This window comes from Melanostigma gelatinosum (assembly GCF_949748355.1).
Source record: "Melanostigma gelatinosum genome assembly, chromosome: 18".
NCBI lineage: Eukaryota > Metazoa > Chordata > Actinopteri > Perciformes > Zoarcidae > Melanostigma > Melanostigma gelatinosum.
In genome coordinates this window covers 599,935-625,188 of record NC_136651.1, presented here as the reverse complement: position 1 = coordinate 625,188, position 25,254 = coordinate 599,935, and the positions used below count along the sequence as shown (strand labels likewise).

The window sequence follows — 25,254 nt, the reverse complement described above, 5'->3', positions numbered from 1 at the left end:
AATCTTCATTTTCATGAATACAATACTGTTTAATTGTTGTTAAGATTATAGGGAACACATTGAGACACTGAGTGTGATAATTTAATGTATATGTCCATTTCATAACCTAATATAGAATCATACAAATTGTGGTAATTACATATTTAATCCAGCTGGCCAGCATATATATATATATTGCTGATAATTTAAAGTAAAATAAAATGAATAGCTGCTTTATTAAAACTTTAAGAAGAACCGGATGTGGCCTCTCCATCCGACAGGTGGCGGTAGTTCACCAGGACGCTGCTTCTGTACACCAGCAGAAGAAGAAGCTACAACAACAGACTCAATCCGCCATTTTCTGTCTCTCAGCGGCTCTCTAGTCTGTTTTGTCCTGATCATTTCGTGTTTGAATCAAAACAATAAAACTGTTAGGTTTGTTTATTTAACTGAATCTTTGTGCCCGGACCGCGTCATAGCCGCTGTGATGGCGGCCGACCGGCGCGAGGACAAAGGTAAGGTGCACGAGACAGGCGGCTTTGTTAGCGGCCTTTAGCATTATTATCAAGTGTGCTAATGTATTTTGTTCTGTTGAGACTTGTCCTTTCAGCTGCAGATCGATAATCAGCGGGTTTATTGATCAGTTGTTAATGAAGATGTTAGTGACGTGTGGCCAGGTACCACGTGAGCTAGTTAACGACCAGCTGCACGTGTCTCGTTCATTAATCACGACGTTAACCAGCTGCTAACCAGACTCCATTACGAAAACTACTGATTCTACGACCTCGCTCAGAAAGTGGAATATCCCCGTCTGTCTCCCTGTGTGTCTAACCCATATAAACACAGTGTTGGATTATTCCTCATTATAAATGTAGAATATTAGGATCCTTATGATGAGGCACACGGCTGTCCTTCCGTTTATGAATGTGGATTTTAAACCGTTAGACCATCAATAGATTACTTTAAATTAAAAGTAAAGTATCAGTTCAAAACCTCCATTCAGTTTTTCTCTCTTTTTATTTCTCAGTAAATTTAAAGTCGTGTTGTTAGAAACTTTGATGACGTTTTTATATTTCATTGGCTAATCAATTATGTGATTGAACCCAAAAAGTAACAGATCGATTCATAGATAACTAAGACGAGCCTCAACATGTTCCAGTGGTCTAAATATGCTCAAAGTCTGTATTTTATTATTTGATTTTGAATTATTTTATTCAACTGATTTATTATTTAGTGTTCAGTTTACTTTCAAATAGAACAAAGTTGTAATCCGTGTCTTTGGTGGTTCAGATAAATGATTGAGAATGTATCGCTCATTCTGTTGGTTTTTATTTATATGATTCTCTGACAGTTTAATGTCGAAACTAGAGCTGGTGACTAAAAGTCACATCTCTGTCTTTTTAGTCTCTATAGAGTGGTCTCACCGACGTCACGATCTCCTTAGTTACGAGGTCTGTCGGCCATGTTGGAGTACATACAGATCCTACATGGCGGCGAGTAAACAAGGAAGTGCGGTGAAAATACCATGCTTTGAATCACTGGATAGTGCATCAAAGGTTCGCTACCCGGCCAAATTGAAGGTTATTGGTAACTTGGATCCCTATACGATGAGTGCAGATGGTTTCAGTGCCGATCCTACTTATCTTCCATCGGTAAACTACGCCGACATCTACACGTATCTCGTGAACACCCCCAGTCCTTACACAAGTAGAATATGGGATGTGTGGTTCTATAAAATGGTATAGAATTTGCAGGGTTGAGAAGTCCGGCAGTCCAGTATAATATCTCACTTTTTCATCATTATTTTCGAAAAATTCTGAATCAAACATGGATCGTTCATCGGAAAGTTCCTTTTTCAAATTCTGATTTTCCGAGAGTCGGCGCTGCATCTCAGCTTGCATTGCTGCAATCGTGGCCCCACCGAGGTCCGTCTGGTTGGCTTGGTTATTCTTATCCTCGTCCTCATCCTCTGCTGCTGGTGGGCTGTCATATGCATGATCCGACGTTAAACTCATATCAAGCAATGCTGAGGCTGCATCTCTGTGTTTCGCCTGTTGTACACGCTCGACGGTCTCTGGTACCGACTGCTGTCACGGGCCGATGAAGCTTCGGTAACCTTCTCATGTCCAAGTTTAATTTATATTTCCTTTATTAAATACTGTTCACAAACTAATTAGTAAATAAAATCACTGACCACTTATAAAGTGATCCGCACATACTCTAGTGTACGCCAAATTCCATTCCTTTATATCTCGAGAGATGCGTGACAGCCATTTCTGGCGACGTCGCTTGGATAGCTCCTTCGTGTAATTTCCTTGATGTGTAATGACCGCTGGCAAACCAAAGAATGATTTCTTGTCTATCAGCTCTGCTGCCACAACCAAAGACAGCACAAAACTTCACCACCGATAGGTTATGCGACTCAGCCGTGCATGCCAGTGGCTTTGTGTGTACTCCAACATGGCCGACAGCTAAACTGTGACGTCACACGAGACCACTCTATAGCGAAACATGACAAATATGTATTTGTGTATTTTCTACAAAGTAAATGTTGAGTTGTCAGATGTCACAAACGTTTTCATTCAAACAGTAAAGACAGCAGCAACATTCTGTCTGTTTGACTCTTTACTGCCGTCTGTTCAAAGTAACATGAAGGAAGTGATCGAATAAGTCCTTCATCATCTGGTCAGTGAGATGAAACTAACGTTGTTGTTGTTTCAGACGGAGAACTGAACGTTCTGGAAGATATTCTGACTGAAGCTCCGGATCAAGACGACGAGCTCTACAACCCTGAGACAGAACGAGCCGTCAGCGACAAGAAAGGTACTGATACTACAGATAATACTTCTACTGGTGGTACTACTCATACTGCTGATAATGCTACTACTACTAGTACTACTTCATGAATCAGCTGACAACAATAAATAATAACTAGAAAATGCATTTCCTGCTGAAAATGCGTTGGAATGCTGAAACTGAAATGAATCTCAAAAACATTGCTGAAAATAGATAACCAATTTAAAAAAAATTGCAAAAAGCTGAATAATTCAAAAAGTTGAAAGATTACAAATATGAAGTTATGTCACCCCTCTCCTGAAAGAGCTGAACATTTTGATATTCGAACGGTTTCTGTAGCTTAAAAGAATTCCAGCAGTAGTGATATTTGTTGTAGTAGTAGTAGAAGTATTATTCGCAGTATAAGTATGAGTAGCATTTGAATAAGTACTAGTTGTAGCAGTAGTGATATTTGTAGTAGCAGTAGTCGTAGAAGTTGTCGTCGAAGTATTTGTAATTAGAAGAAGTAGTAGAAGTAGTAGTATCAGCAGTCATACTAATAGCTGTAGTAGTATTAGTACTGGTTATTAGTACTGGTAGTAGCAGGAATAGCAGTATTAGCAGTTGTGGTATCCGTAATAATAGTAGTGGTAGTGGCAGTAATAGCAGTAGTGGTAGTAATAATATTTATGGTAGCAGTAATAGCAGTAGCAGTAGTAGTAATAGTAGCAACAGCAAAAGTTGTAGTAGTAGTGGTAATACTAAAAATATTAGCAGTAGTAGTAGTTGTCGCAGTATTAGTAAGAGCATTCATTATTTCAACAAAAAAGCCTAATTTTGAGCGAAACGTTTAAATACAGTTAATCCATGAGGCTTTTATTTTGAAAGGGTGGGGCTGGGTGGGGGAGGGAGGGGGAGAGGAGACATAATCATCATGTTTGACACATAAACAGAGGTTATTAAATGACAGGCTTCATCACAAGCAGTTCAGTTAGAATTCACTCTCTTAACAGCATTCCAACTATAAATGAAGCTGCCTACCGCATCTAAACCCTCCGCTCTGTCTGACAGGAACAAAGAGGAAGAGTGAGCGCTCAGGTAGCCAGGATGTAAAGAGGCTCCGCCCCTCTACAGACCACGCCCCCTCAAGGTCTTCTTCCGCCAATAAGAGAGCCCCAGGGCCACCGCTCTCCTCCTCTTCCTCCTCTAAGAAAGCGCCGTCCAGCCCCCGTGCTCGCCACGCAGCCGCCGCCGCCAGCTACCGTCACGAGTACTACGAGGAGAGGAAAGGTCGGCGAGGAGCGCGAGAGGCGACCAGGAGCCGCGGGGGGGAGGAGGTCCGACGCAGAGAGTCCCAGAGAGGCCTGGAGGCTCTGAGCCAGGTACTGATACTTCGATTAATACCTACAGTACATTCACATATCACCTTCAGTTTGATACTGGTATTAATAATACTACCTACAGTACACAACAAACAGTACATTCACATATACTACTACTACTCACACTGATAGTACTGCTACTCACACTGATAGTACTATTACTGATACTACTACTCACACTGATAGTACTGCTACTGATACTACTACTCACACTGATAGTACTATTGCTGATACTACTACTCACACTGATAGTACTGCTACTCACACTGATAGTACTATTACTGATACTACTACTCACACTGATAGTACTGCTACTGATACTACTACTCACACTGATAGTACTATTGCTGATACTACTACTCACACTGATAGTACTGCTACTCACACTGATAGTACTATTACTGATACTACTACTCACACTGATAGTACTATTGCTGATACTACTACTCACACTGATAGTACTACTACTCACACTGATAGTACTATTACTGATACTACTACTCACACTGATAGTACTGCTACTGATACTACTACTCACACTGATAGTACTATTGCTGATACTACTACTCACACTGATAGTACTACTACTCACACTGATAGTACTATTGCTGATACTACTTCTGTCGTAGCGAAAATGAGGAGAAGACAGGCGACGAACTGGAGTTGCCAACCAGCGGGTCGTGTTTTAATAAGAACAAGCCAACATCAACAAGTTCAGCATATTGAAAACTACTCCCAATGTACTGCTCTTCACAGATCACTCTTATAGTCAAAATTCACGCCCCTTCTGCTGTGTTGCATCATTCAAACCTGTCTGTTCAATCAAAACAGGACACGTCTGGACTCCTAATTTGGGCATGTTCCTATTTTGTTCTGGGCACACAGAACACAACTCCATGTACGGAGTTGTTTTGGTGCACTTGAGAGATTAATCACTCTTTATCTGACTCTGAGAATCATTTCCCAAAAGCGATGCTGAGAATCAGAATAACACGTTATGTAACTGTTTACGTGTGGGCCCAGATGCGTACAGTTCAATTCGAGTTCAATTCACAGTTATTTGATGATCTTCTTCAACACTACTCACACTGATAGTACTGCTACTGATACTACTACTCACACTGATGGTACTGCTACTGATACTACTACTCACACTGATGGTACTGCTACTGATACTACTACTCACACTGATAGTACTGCTACTGATACTACTACTCACACTGATAGTACTGCTACTGATACTACTACTCACACTGATAGTACTGCTACTGATACTACTACTCACACTGATAGTACTACTACTGATACTACTACTCACACTGATAGTACTGCTACTGATACTACTACTCACACTGATAGTACTGCTACTGATACTACTACTCACACTGATGGTACTGCTACTGATACTACTACTCACACTGATAGTACTGCTACTGATACTACTACTCACACTGATAGTACTGCTACTGATACTACTACTCACACTGATGGTACTGCTACTGATACTACTACTCACACTGATAGTACTATTACTGATACTACTACTCACACTGATAGTACTATTACTGATACTACTACTCACACTGATAGTACTATTACTGATACTACTACTCACACTGATAGTACTGCTACTGATACTACTACTCACACTGATGGTACTACTACTGATACTACTACTCACACTGATAGTACTATTACTGATACTACTACTCACACTGATAGTACTATTACTGATACTACTACTCACACTGATAGTACTGCTACTGATACTACTACTCACACTGATAGTACTATTACTGATACTACTACTCACACTGATAGTACTACTACTCACACTGATAGTACTGCTACTGATACTACTACTCACACTGATGGTACTGCTACTGATACTACTACTCACACTGATAGTACTGCTACTGATACTACTACTCACACTGATGGTACTGCTACTGATACTACTACTCACACTGATGGTACTACTACTGATACTACTACTCACACTGATGGTACTACTACTGATACTACTACTCACACTGATGGTACTGCTACTGATACTACTACTCACACTGATAGTACTATTACTGATACTACTACTCACACTGATAGTACTGCTACTGATACTACTACTCACACTGATAGTACTATTACTGATACTACTACTCACACTGATAGTACTACTACTCACACTGATAGTACTGCTACTGATACTACTACTCACACTGATGGTACTACTACTGATACTACTACTCACACTGATGGTACTGCTACTGATACTACTACTCACACTGATGGTACTACTACTGATACTACTACTCACACTGATGGTACTGCTACTGATACTACTACTCACACTGATAGTACTATTACTGATACTACTACTCACACTGATGGTACTACTACTGATACTACTACTCACACTGATGGTACTGCTACTGATACTACTACTCACACTGATGGTACTGCTACTGATACTACTACTCACACTGATGGTACTACTACTGATACTACTACTCACACTGATAGTACTGCTACTGATACTACTACTCACACTGATGGTACTGCTACTGATACTACTACTCACACTGATGGTACTGCTACTGATACTACTACTCACACTGATAGTACTATTACTGATACTACTACTCACACTGATGGTACTACTACTGATACTACTACTCACACTGATGGTACTGCTACTGATACTACTACTCACACTGATGGTACTACTACTGATACTACTACTCACACTGATGGTACTGCTACTGATACTACTACTCACACTGATGGTACTGCTACTGATACTACTACTCACACTGATATTACTATTACTGATACTACTACTCACACTGATAGTACTATTACTGATACTACTACTCACACTGATAGTACTGCTACTGATACTACTACTCACACTGATAGTACTACTACTCACACTGATAGTACTGCTACTGATACTACTACTCACACTGATGGTACTGCTACTGATACTACTACTCACACTGATGGTACTGCTACTGATACTACTACTCACACTGATAGTACTGCTACTGATACTACTACTCACACTGATAGTACTACTACTCACACTGATAGTACTGCTACTGATACTACTACTCACACTGATGGTACTGCTACTGATACTACTACTCACACTGATAGTACTATTACTGATACTACTACTCACACTGATAGTACTACTACTCACACTGATAGTACTGCTACTGATACTACTACTCACACTGATAGTACTATTGCTGATACTACTACTCACACTGATAGTACTACTACTCACACTGATAGTACTATTACTGATACTACTACTCACACTGATAGTACTGCTACTCACACTGATAGTACTATTACTGATACTACTACTCACACTGATAGTACTATTACTGATACTACTACTCACACTGATAGTACTGCTACTGATACTACTACTCACACTGCTAGTACTGCTACTGATACTACTACTCACACTGATAGTACTGCTACTGATACTACTACTCGCACTGATAGTACTGCTACTGATACTACTACTCACACTGATAGTACTGCTACTGATACTACTACTCACACTGCTAGTACTGCTACTGATACTACTACTCACACTGATAGTACTGCTACTCACACTGATAGTACTATTACTGATACTGCTACTCACACTGATAGTACTGCTACTGATACTACTACTCACACTGATAGTACTGCTACTGATACTACTACTCACACTGATAGTACTGCTACTGATACTACTACTCACACTGATAGTACTGCTACTGATACTACTACTCACACTGATAGTACTATTGCTGATACTACTACTCACACAGATAGTACTATTGCTGATACTACTACTCACACAGATAGTACTATTGCTGATACTACTACTCACGCTGATAGTACTATTGCTGATACTACTACTCACACTGATAGTACTATTGCTGATACTACTACTCACACTGATGGTACTACTACTCACACTGATAGTACTGCTACTGATACTACTACTCACACTGATAGTACTATTGCTGATACTACTACTCACACAGATAGTACTGCTACTGATACTACTACTCACACTGATAGTACTATTGCTGATACTACTACTCACACAGATAGTACTATTGCTGATACTACTACTCACACTGATGGTACTACTACTCACACTGATAGTACTGCTACTGATACTACTACTCACACTGATAGTACTATTGCTGATACTACTACTCACACAGATAGTACTATTGCTGATACTACTACTCACACAGATAGTACTATTGCTGATACTACTACTCACACTGATAGTACTATTGCTGATACTACTACTCACACTGATGGTACTACTACTCATACTGATAGTACTATTGCTGATACTACTACTCACACTGATAGTACTACTACTCACACTGATAGTACTATTGCTGATACTACTACTCACACTGATGGTACTGCTACTGATACTACTACTCACACTGATGGTACTGCTACTGATACTACTACTCACACTGATGGTACTACTACTGATACTACTACTCACACTGATAGTACTGCTACTGATACTACTACTCACACTGATGGTACTACTACTGATACTACTACTCACACTGATAGTACTGCTACTGATACTACTACTCACACTGATGGTACTACTACTGATACTCACACTGATGGTACTACTACTGACACTACTGAGACAGAACGAGCCGTCGGCGACAAGGAAGGTACTGGTATCACCTTTCAGTTTGACAGCCAATCAAAACTCACTTCCTGTTTGTCTTCAGAAGTTGCGACGGGCGAGCCCCTCCCCCCACGGTGGGGACAACCAATCAGAGGCGCCGGCAGAGTATGGCTCTGAGCCCGGCTCGGGAAGCTCCTCCCCCGCCGCCTCCCACGTAGAGGACGAGGAGGAAGAGGACGAGGGACATGAGGTAGAGGATGAGGAGGAGGAAGAGGAGGGCATGGAGGAAGAGGAGGATGATGAGGAGGAAGAAGGAGAGAAGGAGGACGAGGACGAGGAAGAGGAGTACGAGCGTCGTGGCGAGGGAAACGACTACGACACTCGCAGCGAGGCCGGCGACTCGCGCTCCGCCTCCTCAGTCAGCTTCACCGACGACGGAGAGTCGGTGCACTCAGGCTCCGCCTCCGAGGCCTCAGGTAACCGTGACGACAACAACGTCAGTTCTTACTAGAGATTAAGACCCGGGGAAAAAATGTCCGCCGCTCTGTTTGCTCTCCTTTTTGTTGCTGTCATTTAATTCTTTGCTTTTATTCTGAAAGGTTCAGAGAAGAAACAGGAGAAGCTGTCGTCGTCTGTCCGAGCTGTTCGCAAAGGAATGGAGAGTAAGGCGGCCATTTTTAAAAATGAATAATCATTAATAATGAACATGTTGGTTCATAGTTTATGTATTCCAGCAGATTTAGTGTAAACATCTTTTAATTGAATCTCTTTTCTCATAATCCATTCAGTTTTTATTCTAATAAATAATCAGATTACAGCTGGCTAGTTTTCTTTCATCAGATTATAGGCGGCTTGTTTTCGTTAAAGTAATCCGATTACTCCTGTATATTTTCAGATCCCACCATTAAGCTTCGATACGTCCTGCGAGACGCTCGGTTCTTCCTCATAAAGAGCAACAACCACGAGAACGTGTCTCTGGCTAAAGCTAAGGTACGCTAACGTTTACACGCTAACGTTTACACGCCTCATTCTTAAACGTCTGACTTCTTGTCGTCACGACGATTGCTTTGATCTTCAGGGCGTTTGGTCGACGCTGCCGGTGAACGAGAAGAAGCTGAACGCAGCGTTCCGATCGGCTCGGAGCGTCGTCCTCGTGTTCTCCGTGAGGGAGAGCGGCAAGTTCCAAGGTCATAAAACGAAAGGATCGATTAACAACGTCCTCACCAAACATGGCTGATTGTCTCCAGACGTGTGAACGTTGTGAACTCATCAGCCTCCGTTGGTTCTTCAGGTTTTGCTCGGCTGGCGTCAGAGTCTCAACACGGAGGATCTCCGATCCACTGGGTCCTCCCTGCTGGTATGAACGCTAAGATGCTGGGAGGAGTCTTCAAGATCGACTGGCTCTGCAGGTCAACAGCAGCAACAACATATATATTATATATTGTGTATATATATATATGTGGAAGATATGGAACTCATATTGTATGAAATGTTGTTGCATGTGAATAAAGACGTATATTTTATATTTATTATTCTTACAGGAGAGAGCTTCCCTTCACTAAAACTGCTCACCTGTCAAACCCCTGGAACGAACACAAGCCGGTGAAGATCGGCCGTGACGGACAGGTGATCTCACGTGTCCTTTATTTTGGTTCATTTTTTGTGCTACATGAAAGGTTTTGAACTACTTTTGTCTCTTTTTAGGAGATCCAACCGGAGATCGGCGCTCAGCTCTGCGCTTTGTTCCCATTGGACGAGAGCGTGGACATCCACCAGGTGGCTCGCCACGTTCGCCACAAGCGCCGGACGCCGTCGGAGCCGCGACCTCGAGGCCGACCGCCACAACGCGAGCCGGGAAGGTTAGCCAATCACCAAGCTCCTCCTCCCGCTTCCTGTTCTTCTTCTTCTGCTGCTGCGACCGCGGCGCCACCTGCTGCCGGACGACGGAGACAACCGCTGCCGGCTAGCTTCCCCCGTGGCTAGCGTTGCCGGTTCTCTGGTTGTTGTTTGTTTTTCCAGTCGGGAGTTTTCCACCGGAAAAGAGTGACGCCCAAAAAAAAAAGTCAGGCAGGAAGTTAAAGTCCTTGGTGGGGTGGTGCTCGTTTAACAGTTTAAGATTAAATCTCAGTTTAATTCTCAATTAAATATGAAGCTATATTACATCTAAGTGTAAGTTAAGCAACAAGATGCACATTTTTAATTTCTATCAGTTCGATTTGTTGCTTTTGTTGTTGCTAAATTTCTCCTTTTGAAGCTCTTTTTCTTTACAGGAGTTTCGTACTTCGGAAGTAAAAAAAAAACAAAAAATCAGAATGTTTGGCTTTTAGCTGGACTGTGGCTGACCCTTTCAGAATAAAAGCTTAAAGGAACGAGCGTCACTGGCTGGACTGACTGAGGAGGGCGTGGGTGAGGGGTAGAACTAAGAGAGAGAGAGAGAGACAGCAAGTGAGGGACTGAGCTCACAGCGGACTGGTTCTGGTTTTTCTGAGGTTTGGTCACACAGGGGGCGTGGCCTCTGGACTATATCCAATGAGAGGGTGAGGAAGTGTCTTTGGGGGCGGGGTTTCCTCGCCTGCTCAAATAAGGTAAAATTACAGGGATGCATAAAGGAAAAGATGGACTCTGTTAAAAAATAAGAAATCCTCTTGGACTGAAAGAGATGACCCCCCCCCCCCTCCATGAAAGGACAGTTATACACCCCCTCCTCCCCAGTACACACACAAACACACACTGAATCAGGACTGAGAGCTCGTGTGTGTCGCTCTCTCTTATGAACTGAAAATAAGTGTGTGAGGAAAGAAAAATAAGAAAAGTTAAAGAATCCTGAACGGACGGAGCAACAGAACGACGAGAGAAAGTTTTGTCGTTTCTGTTTTAAGGACTGTGTTGCTGGTCTGGAGGGGGCGGGGCTGGTCTGAAAGGGGCGGGGCTTTGTTTGTTGATTGAAAGGACTGCATCATCATCATCATCATCATCACCCCGTCCACCCTTTCAAAATAAGAGGGTTTATAAAAAGCCTTAAACATGGACTGATGAGGAGGAGAAACTGTTTTTTATAATCAAGTGTTGTTGACACAAACAGCCCCTCCCCCATACACAACACAAGCGGTATGTTGTCCCTTTAAGAGGCTTCTTCTTCTTTGTTTGTTTTTTTTATTGCTGTGTGTGTGTGAGAAGCAAAATATGTGTAAATGCTGGAGGATTAGGATGACTATCACTGGACCGGGACACAGGAGGAGGACCAGTAGACAGGAGGACCAGTAGACAGGAGGACCAGTAGACAGGAGGACCAGTAGACAGGAGGACCAGTAGACAGGAGGACCAGTAGACAGGAGGACCAGTAGACAGGAGGACCAGTAGACAGGAGGACCAGTAGACAGGAGGACCAGTAGACAGGAGGACCAGTAGACAGGAGGACCAGTAGACAGGAGGACCAGTAGACAGGAGGACCAGTAGACAGGAGGACCAGTAGACAGGAGGACCAGTAGACAGGAGGACCAGTAGACAGGAGGACCAGTAGACAGGAGGACCAGTAGACAGGAGGACCAGTAGACAGGAGGAGGACCAGTAGACAGGAGGAGGACCAGTAGACAGGAGGAGGACCAGTAGACAGGAGGAGGACCAGTAGACAGGAGGAGGACCAGTAGACAGGAGGAGGACCAGTAGACAGGAGGAGGACCAGTAGACAGGAGGAGGACCAGTAGACAGGAGGAGGACCAGTAGACAGGAGGAGGACCAGTAGACAGGAGGACCAGTAGACAGGAGGACCAGTAGACAGGAGGAGGACCAGTAGACAGGAGGAGGACCAGTAGACAGGAGGACCAGTAGACAGCAGGAGGACCAGTAGACAGCAGGAGGACCAGTAGACAGGACCAGTAGACAGCAGGAGGACCAGTAGACAGCAGGAGGACCAGTAGACAGGAGGAGGACCAGTAGACAGGAGGAGGACCAGTAGACAGGAGGAGGACCAGTAGACAGCAGGAGGACCAGTAGACAGGAGGAGGACCAGTAGACAGGAGGAGGACCAGTAGACAGGACCAGTAGACAGCAGGAGGACCAGTAGACAGCAGGAGGACCAGTAGACAGCAGGAGGACCAGTAGACAGCAGGAGGACCAGTAGACAGCAGGAGGACCAGTAGACAGCAGGAGGACCAGTAGACAGCAGGAGGACCAGTAGACAGGACCAGTAGACAGGAGGAGGACCAGTAGACAGGAGGAGGACCAGTAGACAGGAGGAGGACCAGTAGACAGGAGGAGGACCAGTAGACAGGAGGAGGACCAGTAGACAGGAGGAGGACCAGTAGACAGCAGGAGGACCAGTAGACAGCAGGAGGACCAGTAGACAGCAGGAGGACCAGTAGACAGGACCAGTAGACAGCAGGAGGACCAGTAGACAGGAGGAGGACCAGTAGACAGGAGGAGGACTAGTATCTGATTGGTGTTTTAATTGGATGTAGATGTCTTGTGTGGATCTGATGATGTTAAATTGAAACAGGAAGTGATGGCTGAACACCTGTTGACGCCTCTCACCTGGACGACTCGTCAAACCTTTATTACTGGAGAGTAAATCTGTTCCATTGGAAGATTTTAAAAACAATCTTTTTAAGTAGTTTTGGTGAAGTACTGTGAGTTTCTTCTTCTGTTTGAATTCGACCTCTGTGTGTGTGTGTGTGTGTGTGTGTGTGTGTGTGTGTGTGTGTGTGTGTGTGTGTGTGTGTGTGTGTGTGTGTGTGTGTGTGTGTGTGTGTGTGTGTGTGTGTGTGTGTGTGTGTGTGTATTGTGTGCATGTGTGTGTCTTAATTGTGAACTTGTCTACGTAGGCGTCGTCCTGAAGAGTTCGACCTCCACGGCAGAAAACGACCGCGAGTCGACGGTCCGCCCGACTTCAACCAGCGAGCAGGTCGAGAATCTGAAACATTCAATCTGTTTTCAATAACTTAATGAATTTATAAAATGTAAACTGTGAAACTAACTGCACTCTGTAAAAAAGCTGTGTGATGATTTTTTTGAATTTATTTATATTTATAAGTTTTATTTATATTTTTAAGTATATTTATTTTAAAAGTATATTATTTATATTTATAGGTTTTATTTATACGTTTATGTTTTATATATATTTATAAGTATATTCCATTTCTTCTTAAATAATTTTCAGGAATTTATTTTATTTCAATTTTGTATTTCTTTTGCTGAAATGTTATTTTTAGTGTTTAATTGTGTTTTGCTGCTTTTAAAGCATCTGAGCATCTTTGTTTTATGTTTTTATAAATTTGTTTTTTATTTTAATTGTTTTTAATGTTTTTATTTATTTTTGTGTGAACGGAACCTTTCGTCTGCTCAGCTGCCAGACTCACTGATGGAAAAGTAAAATTGAACAGAAGAATCTATTTTATTTTCAGGGTTCATTCAGGACCTTCGTAACCAGCCGGTGGACAGGTGAGACTCACCTGAAACAGGTCATAGGAAGTGGGCGGGGCTACAGCAGCATCAGTCAGGAAAATATGTTGAAAGATTAAAAACTGAAAGGAAATCTGGTGTAATTGAAAATGTTAGAATTTAAAAAAACACATTTTAGTTTGTTTTTATTTGCAACTTTTGAAATGTTTTACGTATAAAAACACAAACAGGAAGTTATCTTTAACATGAAACCTTTCAAAATAATGTTGAGCTAACTATTGATAGAGATTGTTCATTGAAGTTTGTTACTTATTTTCAGACGTTTCTCCACCGTCAGACGAGACGTTTTTCTCAACGGGGTGAGTAACCTGCTAGCTTAGCTTCATGTTAGCATGTTAGCTCAGGTGAACCTGTGCGCAGTGTTATGACCACAGTTTCCTGTTAGCTTTGCTGTAGCTACATACAGGTGAGTTGAGGTGCGTTCATGGTCTCACCTGTGTGTTCTGTTTCAGTCCTATAATGACTACATGAGGGATTATCACCACAATGTTGGTCCTCCTGCTCCCTGGCAGACTCTGGTAAGACTCAGTTATTGATCGATTGATCAGTTATTGACGACAGACTGAACTAGTGATGATGTCATGTGTGTGTCATCAGGCGACGTACCCCGGCGTGGAGCAGCCGCCCCCCCACCACCCCCCATACTACCACCACAGCCACCCCCCTCCTCCCCCCCACCAGGCCTACCACCACCACCCCCCCCTGCCACCGCACGAGGCTCCACCCCCTCGCTTCAGAGACAAACAGCGGGCACCGCAGAACCGAGCTTTTACCTCCAGCCCGGTGAGTCTACTGTGACGCTCTACTGTGACGCTCTACTGTAGCGCTCTACTGTGACGCCCTACTGACTCTACTGTGACGCTCTACTGACGCCCTACTGTAGCGCTCTACTGTGACGCCCTACTGATGCTCTACTGTGACGCCCTACTGACTCTACTGTGACGCCCTACTGACGCCCTACTGACGCTCTACTGTAGCGCTCTACTGTGACGCCCTACTGACTCTACTCTGACGCCCTACTGACGCTCTACTGTAGCGCTCTACTGTGACGCCCTACTGTGACGCCCTACTGATGCTCTACTGTGATGCCCTACTGACTCTACTGTGATGCCATACTGACGCTCTACTGTAGCGCTCTACTGTGACGCCCTACTGACGCTCTACTGTAGCGCTCTACTGTGACGCTCTACTGACTCTCTACTGTGACGCCCTACTGACTCTACTGTAGCGCTCTACTGTGACGCCCTACTGACGCTCTACTGTGACGCCCTACTGACTCTACTGTGACGCCCTACTGACGCCCTACTGACGCTCTACTGTAGCGCTCTACTGTGACGCCCTACTGTGACGCCCTACTGACGCTCTACTGTGACGCCCTACTGACGCTCTACTGTAGCGCTCTACTGTGACGCCCTACTGACGCTCTACTGTGACACCTACTGACGCTCTACTGTAGCGCTCTACTGTGACGCCCTACTGTGACGCCCTACTGACGCTCTACTGTGACGCCCTACTGACGCTCTACTGTAGCGCTCTACTGTGACGCCCTACTGACGCTCTACTGTGACACCTACTGACGCTCTACTGTAGCGCTCTACTGTGACGCCCTACTGACGCTCTACTGTGACGCCCTACTGACGCTCTACTGTAGCGCTCTACTGTGACGCCCTACTATGACGCTCTACTGTGACGCTCTACTGTGACGCCCTACTGGCTCTACTGTGACGCCCTACTGCCGCTCTACTGTGACGCCCTACTGACTACTGTAACGCCCTACTGTGATGCCCTACTGACTCTACTGTGACGCTCTACTGTGACGCCCTACTGACGCTCTACTGACACTACTGTAACGCTCTACTGTGACGCCCTACTGATGCTCTACTGTGACGCCCTACTGACTCTACTGTGACGCTCTACTGTGACGCCCTACTGACGCTCTACTGTGACGCTCTACTGACTCTACTGTAACGCTCTACTGTGACGCCCTACTGACGCCCTACTGACGCTCTACTGTGACGCCCTACTGACGCTCTACTGTGACGCCCTACTGACGCTCTACTGTGACGCTCTACTGTGACGCCCTACTGACGCTCTACTGTGACGCCCTACTGACTCTACTGTGACGCTCTACTGTGACGCCCTACTGACGCTCTACTGTGACGCTCTACTGACTACTGTAACGCTCTACTGTGACGCTCTACTGTGACGCCCTACTGACGCTCTACTGTGATGCCCTACTCAATAATAAACACAAAGTAGAATTATTGTATGTGTGTATGTATATATGTGTTATGAAACTACAATCAATATTACATGTAATATAGAGTATAATGTAAATCAATCAATAATAATATGAATGTTTGTGCATAAGATTTATTTCTAATCTTGTATTTATTTGTTTTAATTCAACAGCTGAATTTTTCAGGAATCTAAATCTTAACTGATGTGTTATTATTTTTGTGTGACCTGTCTTCTCTTCTGTTGTTGTTTTTCCCATCATGCAGCACGACTACGACATGCGTGTGGACGACTTCCTGCGGAGGACTCAGGCGGTGGTGAGCAGTCGACGTGAGCGCGAGCGGCAGCGAGAACGAGAACGCGGAGGACCCCGCCGCGAGAGAGAGAGAGAGCGGGGAAGGGACAGAGAACGAGAGAGGGAGAGGGACAAGGAGAGGGGGCGGTACCGCAGGTGATCCGATGATGTCCACATCCTGTCAGCCTGCAGGGGCTTTTATTTTGTCATCTGGGTTTTTTGCTGGTTTCCTTTTTTTTTTGTTAGGAATAAAAAACGAGCAACGTGATGACATCAGCTGCATCATTACTATGCTAAAATCAAATATTGGGAAAAAAAACCGGTATAAATATAAAATCTGTTGAGTTTTGTCAAACATTTATTTTGATGATCTTGTGTAACAAAGGAAGTGACATCACAGCACAGGAACAGCCTGATTACTCTTTAACCTTCACTCTACGTCAGCCAGAATCCTCTGTGCAGCGTTTGAACAGGAAACCGTTTTGTTTTTCCTCTTGTTTTTAGTTGAGAGGTTCCCAACATGAGGGTCGAGGCCCTTTGACGTGTCACAAGATGACAAACAGGAAAGAGAAACATTTATTCCCATTTTTTTCTCCACATTTTACTTTTATTGTAAAAAGTTTTTTCCTTCATATTAATTGTGAAGAAAAAGAAAATCATTTAAAACCTGAAGAAGAAAAGTTTAAGTTCTGCCAGATTTTTCTCTCATTTTTAATAGATTTTTAAAAACATTTTTAGTTCATTTTATTCTCTTTTTTTGTTTAATGTAAATCTGCTACAGTTCATTTATTTATTTTCAGGTTTATTTTGTGTTTCCTGATCAGTGACTGTACTTTAGTCATCAGTATGAAGTGAATCACATTATTATTATTATAATTCTTCATTTCTGTACGTCTTTGTCACAAAAACAATAAAGTTTTCTGTTTTTTTACTCTGGTTCGCCTTGTGGTGGTGATGACACATCAGCACACTGTTGTGTCTTCATGAATTAAAAAGAACACATGACTTGTTCTTCTCTGATTGGTTGTCACCATGGTAAACAAACGTCCAGCTGATCTGTTTTATTGTGTATTGATCATCCGGTTAAAGTGTTAAAAGAAAAGATTGACGGTTAAAACTATTTGTTTCCTGTTTCTGAAAGGAAGGAGGCGGAGCTTGTTTTTGTACAAAATAAAAACAATCTTAAATCAGAACGACTAATCAGAATATTTCTTCTCATGTTACAGATGTTTGGGTTTCTGTTTTAGGAGGGTAATGAGGTTACTATTGAGGGTAATCGGATAACATTTAAACTAAATTCTATTTTTTTTTGTTTCAACTAACTTCATCGAACTGGAACAAAAATATTTCGGATGGATCTTAAACCAATTCCTTATTAAAAGTGAACATGTTCATCTTAAATGATCTTCAGATTTGTGTCTTGATTAGCTGGACTTGTCGCTAAGCATCATGGGAGGGAAAAAAACTAAAAACTGGTCACACTGGTGTTTTTTATTTTGAAAATGTTCGTATGCTCTTATTGTGAAGGAGCTGGGGTGAATTCACCAGGAAGTTGGCTTTTAGAGTAAAAGGAAAAAAATGACGATGGAACAAACAACGTTAAAAGAACGAAAATGTAACACTTCCTGTCATCGTCCTCACCCCGGCTGGTCGAGGACGGCGGGCGCGCCGCGGCGGGGTGAGGTGGGCGAGATTGTCGGGCTGATCTCCGAACAGCGGGATCCCGACCATCAGCACGACGCGGAACACTCGGTTAGGGTTAGGGTTAGGGTTAACCCTAACCCTGAACCTTAACCCCTGAACCTTAACTCCTTAAACTTAACCCTAAACCTAACCCTAACCTTAACCCTAACCTCAACCCTAACCCTAACCCTAACCCTAACCCCTAACCCCTAACCCTAACCCCTAACCCTAACCCCTAACTATAACCTCTTAACCTAACCCTAACCCTAACCCTTAAAGTTTATAGTTAGGGTTAGGGTTAGGGTTAGGGTTAGGTGAGAGGGTTAGGGTTAGGTTAAGGGGTTAGGGTTAGGTTTAGCGTTAGGGTTAGGGTTAGGGTTAGGTTAAGGGGTTAGGGTTAGGGTTAGGTTTAGGTTAAGGGGTTAGGGTTAGGTTAAGCGGTTAGGGTTAAGTTTAGGGTTAAGGTTAGGTTAGGGTTAGGGTTAGGTTAAGGGGTTAGGGTTAGGTTAAGGGTTTAGGGTTAGGGTTAGGTTTAGGGTTAGGGTTATGGTTAGGGTTAGGGTTAGGTTAAGGGGTTAGGGTTAGGGTTATGTTTAGGGTTAGTGTTAGGTTAAGGGGTTAGGGTTAGGGTTAGGATTAGGTTAAGGTTAGGGTTAGGGTTAGGGTTAATACATTTCAAACGAATCAACAAAAAAACATGCCTTATTTTTGTGTTGGTTAAGGGTTAGGGTTAGGGTTAGGTTAAGGGGTTAGGGTTAGGGTTAAGGGGTTAGGGTTAGGGTTAAGTTTAGGGTTAAGGTTAGGGTTAGGATTAGATTAAGGGGTTAGGGTTAGGTTAAGGGTTTAGGGTTAGGTTTAGGGTTAGGGTTAGGGTTATGGTTAGGGTTAGGGTTAGGTTAAGGGGTTAGGGTTAGGGTTATGTTTAGGGTTAGGGTTAGGTTAAGGGGTTAGGGTTAGGGTTAGGATTAGGTTAAGGTTAGGGTTAGGGTTAGGGTTAATAAATTTCAAACGAATCAACAAAAAAACATGCCTTATTTTTGTGTTGGTTAAGGGTTAGGGTTAGGGTTAGGTTAAGGGGTTAGGGTTAGGGTTAAGGGGTTAGGGTTAGGGTTAAGTTTAGGGTTAATGTTAGGGTTAAGGTTAGGGTTAGGATTAGATTAAGGGGTTAGGGTTAGGTTAAGGGTTTAGGGTTAGGGTTAGGTTTAGGGTTAGGGTTAGGGTTATGGTTAGGGTTAGGGTTAGGGTTAGGTTAAGGGGTTAGGGTTAGGGTTATGTTTAGGGTTAGGGTTAGGTTAAGGGGTTAGGGTTAGGGTTAGGTTAAGGTTAGGGTTAGGGTTAGGGTTAGGGTTAATAAATTTCAAACGATTCAATAATAAACATGCCTTATCTTTGTGTTGGTTAAGGGTTAGGGTTAGGTTTAGGTTAGGGGGTTAGGGTTAGGGTTAGGGTTAGGTTAAGGGGTTAGGGTTAGGTTAAGGGGTCCCTAACCCTAACCCTAACCCTAACCCTAACCCTAAACCCTAACCCCTAACCCTAACCCTAACCCTAACTATAAACTTTAAGGACTAGAAGGCTAGGCAGCCGCAAGCCCTAAAGTGTTTATGTCCGTGTCCAGAGTCGTAACGACTTACTGGCTCATATGGACATTCTTATATACACATAAGACAGCCCACAAAAAATATGATTAAGCGTTTGTATTGATTACACATTTGGTTTCACACTCAAGATTATTACAATGGTGCCGCCGTGAGTCACCAACGCTCTCGTCTTTGGTTGACCTGGGAGGGAGGAAACACGGGGGCTTTTATTGTGAAAGGATTGTGCTTCATTAAGCCTCAAAACATTCCAGTAATATTATTTCTGACATTCAAAAATATTTATGTTTTTTAAGAAAGACTCCGACTGCGAGGGAGATTCGCGTCAAAGGCCAAATCGCCCCAAGAGTGTGAGTTGAAATTTTCAACTGTCAATTCGGCGAAATATTCACGTGACGCTGTGGCGCGATAGCCTATCAGCGTTGAGTTGCTCCCCCTGTCATCACTGGCTTCCTGCCGCTGTTGAATCAGGAAATAAATCCTGTAGCGTCTGTGTTCACCCAGAGCTCTACGATACCTCATATCAACAGAGACCGGACCAATGTCCACAAATGGTCCCCGGCGAGACCGGCGGCGCGATTGACGCGAATATGCGGCGCGATGAATTCGCGTTTTGGTGTGAACACGGCATGAGACGAACATAACATAACACTAATGTTATTTCACCCCCTTCCAAACCCAATAGATCATTGCGAGATGACAACCAGAGCACAACATTACAACAGCAATATAAAATCTGAAACTGAAAAATATAAGAACTCAAATATCAAAATGAGTGCTGGGCAAGTTAACGCGTTATTATCGCGTTAACGCTTTCATTAATTGACACCGACAATTATTTTCTAGCGCATTTTTTTATTTTGAAAATCCTTTTCATTGACTTCTTTTTATTTTGAATCCATTTTTCAATGTTCAAAACCACAACTTGAACTTTCAGGTTCAAATATTTTTTTCAAATGAACAAAACTTTTGACCTGGATTTAGCTCCATACACGATGGAAGTCACGTCCCCAATCTAACACACGAACCCTTAACCCCGACTAACGCTAAAACTAACCCTAACAAAGAAAAAGGTATTTTGCATTGGCCGGGAATCGAACCCGGGCCTCCCTAAACCGTTTCCCATTCATTTTCAATGGTAGTCCTAAACCAGTACGGATGTAATATATCTTTGGCCACCAGCACCAGCAGCGCTGTGGTGCCGTTTTGCGAGAGAAAGATTTTCTCCGGTGTTTGTCAGTCAGTCGGAGCCTGGAAAGAGCATCGACAGCCCGCATTTTCCGGATCTATTCGCTGGGTGGACACTACGTTGAACGGTAAGTCATTAAGATGAATAACAATGAATTAAAATGTCATGACAATTAGTCTGGGCTGTCTGACATTCACTTGAAAGCTTCAAAGATAAAGTTAGTTGTGTTTTTTTTGTGTTATTGTGTCGAAGGCGGACTTCTGTATGAGTTCGTTACCTTACAACGTAACGTAATCTGGAGCCGTTAACGGTTCATATCGGTTAATTCATGTCCGACTTTGATGCGTTTTTGTGACCAAAAGTATCACAAGTTAACACGAACGTGCATTCAAATAAAATGAGTTCGCGTTTACGACGCATGTCAGTGAACACAGAGGCTGAGCAGCGGCCGGTTGAGGTTGTGGTGAACGTAAGATATACTCTGTTACTTTACGGACACGTAACAAAAGAACAACAAGCTGTGACCGGACCCGGTGGTTCATGTGAATCACGTTAACGTTAAATAAACACGCACGTCTCCGTTGTATCACGTCACGTATCGTCATTAATGCATGTAGTTCATAGTTATGTACATTAACTGCTCCACGTGTGTTTGACAGCATTAGTTACTAACGTTAGTTACTTGGCAGATTCAGGATATCAGACAAAATATACTCAACTAATAAATGATGTGTTATTACAGATTAAACTACCAGCAGTATATAAAGTCATTAAAGTGATGAACACATGCTTTTTTGTACTTTTACTGAAGTCAGACTTTGAGTAAGTAAGATTTGAGTGCAGGACTTTCACTTAAAGAGTATTTACACCATGTGGTGGTATTAATACATATTTTTTTACTGAAGTACAAGATGTGTAGACTTTCTCCATCACTGTTAAAATAATGTTTATGTACAAGAAGTGCAAGAAGATATTAATTTAATGACGTTCTAATTCTCGTCTGTTTGCATCTCAGTGATGGATGAAGATGAAGAGCTGGAGAGAGGGATGCTGAGTATCTCCTTCAAAGCAACACGTGCAGAGCTGAGAGTAAACATTTGATGTCTTTCATTTCTACCACCTGAAGATTTAAAATCAGTTACAGTTCAGCCGGTTTGCTGAACGGTGTTTGAAGTGTGCCATGTTGCTTCACCTGCCTAGGTTACATCACAATGACTGGCCACTGAATATTAACCCATTGAAAGACAAACACACGTGTATGAATGAAGTATATTCTTTATATATTAATGTGAGAAACAGTCTGTCATTGGATACGGCTGAGAAAGGTGAAGTAACGATACTAACAGTTGTGTTTGTATATTGTCAAAATATAAATTACTGACAAGGTGTTTTCCATTGTAGAACCATCTGCTACACTGGCTGCACCAACTCATCTGAAGGGTTCACAAGTAGATGGTAAATACATCCAACATTTAAACACATCTGTCATATTCACTGTGCTCATATCTTTTATAAACCATTGATTGTGTTTTGTGATCCTTCTCTCCTTGCAGCTGTAACTGTAAGGAGACCAGTGCCTGTTCCTCAGGAGCTCACGTGTCTGCTGCCAGAAGGAGCGGGTCGTCCAGCAACAGAGGCGACTGTCACAGTCCCTGGTGTGTGTTATTTGACCTGTATTTGCATCTTAAAAATATACTTCATGTAGTGTTCATCAAAACTGTTGTTAATTCTATACAGTTGCTGCTGCACTGTATTCAGACAATAGGTAGGCAGCACTCCAGTGTCCAGCTTGCTGAGTTTCACAGACGACAGTGTAGCTGTCATGTTACATCCTTGCTTCATCTTACTGTCAATAATAATGACAACATGTTTAATATTCTCTGTAGTGTCAGAGGCCCCCCTGATTTCTCCTGAGACGTCTGCAGAGCCCGCTCAACTGTCACCTGCACAGAGAGATCAAAGTTAGTATTAGAAGGTTTTTCATGTCAAAAGATTAAATCAAGACGCACCCAGAATCGTACTCATTTGCTCCGTTTATTCTTGTCTGACTAGGTGAGCCATCACCCAGGCCGTTAGCTGTCCCCACCCGTCCTCCTCCACAGCTCCCTGGCTACGAGCATGAAGTCAGCCAGTGGACCTGTTCACAGCAGCAGAGGATCTGGATGAAGACAGAGCTGGAATCCACGGGTCTCTGGACAGGCTGCTTTCCTGTGCGCAACCTCATGAAGATGGTGTCATTGTGGCATCTCCCTCCCCAGCCAGAATGAATCCACAGCATCTCTGATCTTCCTCCTCCAAAGTTATTTCAGCTGGAACTGGATGCTACAAGGAAAAGGGTGGAGGACAGAAGACAGCAGAAGAGGAAGAGGACTGAATCCCAGCCCACAGGTCGCAAGTGTCGATTCTGTCAGATGGATCTGAAGCAGGATCCAAACAGTCCTCACATTCACACGGGGTTCCCTGGACTAACAGGGAAGTACATTTACTGCCCTGGTAAAGTCTTTTCCTTTTACAAAGACCAGGGCATGAGAAGCAGACGACCTGCTTTTTATGAGACAGAAAAAAAGAGATGGGAGGTTGAAAAGGGAAAGTAAGAGAAAAGGGGAGTGTTTTGTCATTATTATATTTGTTTAACATATTTGTGTTGTGTATTTGTGACCTTGCATTATTGGCTCTGTGTTCAATATTCACTGTCCCTGTTGTGTTTAATAAATATATTTCATTCACTAATGTTCACATGTCTCATTAATACGTGAATCATTATAGTCAACAGTAAAAACTACAATATAATAGGTTTATAGCCAAAAATAAGTCAAGTACTTGATAATCTATCTGCCACTACAATCTAGTGACAATCAGTAAAAGGTAAAGCTGGAAAAACATTTCTTGATTTATGAATAGCTCTTTGTCATTGATGAGTGGCTTTGCCCCAGTGAGACTCGAATCTGCGTCCAGGAGCTGAAACCAGCGATATGAAATGCTGCAATTTCATTGGCTGTCAGCGTATGCCAACTATACACGGCTTGCCTATTTGTGGCAGGCGAGAATTCTACCACTGAACCACCAATGCGCAACGAGGTTTAGCGTGCGGGACCTCCGTATTTATAGGTTCATTCATTTCCTACGGTAGTCCTAAACCAGTACGGATGTAATATATGTTTGGCCACTAGCAGCGTTGTGGAGCCGAAGGACTTAATATATGTTTGATATATGTTTGATTTAAAAAAAAACAACGATATACAGTCATTAGATCATAAGAAGCCTCGTTTTTCTGTTTATTTTTATTTCTTTGTCTCGTCTCCAGCTCTTCCTCTGTGATCAGCTGGTGGAAACATCAGATAATCCACTGGTTTCGCCGTTTTTTTTAATTGAACCAGAAAAATGTTTTATAGCTTTAAATTGGAGGAGCGGGGGGCACGAGGAGTGTTTGTGCTACATCTATCATTTATAAATCGGGATTTTCTCTTCAACAGAACAAACCTCAGCAAAGAGGAGCCTGAATACAGACCGCTTATTAAATGAAGTGTAGCACCAGCGACAGAAACACACGGGACCTCTGCGTCACTGCTCTACAGGACGTCACTCAGGCCCCGTGCACGCTTGTACTCTCTGTGCGTTTTATTTGTTACAGAGGAGGTAAAGATGATTTGCATTGGCGGGGATCGAACCCAGCATGCTTTAGCTAAAACTCCCTAAAACCATTTCCATTCATTTCCTATGGTAGTCCTAAACCAGTACGGATGTAAAATATGTTTGGCCGGAAGCAGCGCTGTGGAGCCGAAGGACTTAATATATGTTTGATAAAAATGTTTAAAAGAACCGATATTCCTTCTTTTTAAGAATGTACTAAACTGTTGATTTGGTCAATCCCAAACCGACTCATCGGTCCATGAACACGTTTGTCTATTTAGTTTTGAGCCTCTGTGATGTGGGTAACTGTAGAACAATGTCTGCAATTCATGTGATGTTGTTGTTTCATC

The 25,254-nt window shown here is 43.0% G+C and overlaps 1 protein-coding gene and 1 long non-coding RNA gene across 3 annotated transcripts; both read left to right on the top strand.

Annotated features, from left to right (window-relative positions):
• Positions 1 to 138: 138 nt before the first annotated feature.
• Positions 139 to 17,988, top strand: ythdc1 (YTH N6-methyladenosine RNA binding protein C1). 2 transcript variants are annotated; one of them, XM_079290168.1, is made up of 16 exons: positions 139 to 494; positions 2,701 to 2,802; positions 3,826 to 4,136; positions 8,921 to 9,293; positions 9,423 to 9,479; positions 9,713 to 9,807; positions 9,896 to 10,004; positions 10,109 to 10,226; positions 10,359 to 10,443; positions 10,522 to 10,676; positions 13,638 to 13,717; positions 14,217 to 14,253; positions 14,534 to 14,573; positions 14,727 to 14,792; positions 14,872 to 15,057; positions 16,779 to 17,988. In XM_079290168.1, exons 1-16 carry the CDS (start codon positions 239 to 241, stop codon positions 16,965 to 16,967), a joined length of 2,259 nt encoding a protein of 752 aa, XP_079146294.1. In that variant the 5' UTR covers positions 139 to 238; the 3' UTR covers positions 16,968 to 17,988. The 2 variants fall into 2 exon arrangements, with proteins under 2 accessions (XP_079146294.1, XP_079146293.1); XM_079290167.1 differs by having other exon boundaries at positions 141 to 494; positions 9,417 to 9,479.
• A 3,356-nt stretch (positions 17,989 to 21,344) lies between these two features.
• LOC306792475 lies at positions 21,345 to 22,729 on the top strand. Its single transcript, XR_013772817.1, has 3 exons — positions 21,345 to 21,401; positions 22,290 to 22,363; positions 22,676 to 22,729. It is a non-coding gene; the product is annotated as an uncharacterized lncRNA (long non-coding RNA).
• Positions 22,730 to 25,254: the final 2,525 nt, after the last annotated feature.

What these genes read in the sequence shown, in the direction of transcription:
- ythdc1 (XM_079290167.1), top strand. Translation starts at nt 239, where the DNA reads ATGTGGCCTCTCCATCCGACAGGTGGCGGTAGTTCACCAGGACGCTGC. An exon ending in TGTCTCTGGCTAAAGCTAAG is followed by an intron (nt 9,808 to 9,895) that starts GTACGCTAACGT and finishes TTTGATCTTCAG; the next exon opens with GGCGTTTGGTCGACGCTGCC. An exon ending in GGAGAGCGGCAAGTTCCAAG is followed by an intron (nt 10,005 to 10,108) that starts GTCATAAAACGA and finishes TTGGTTCTTCAG; the next exon opens with GTTTTGCTCGGCTGGCGTCA.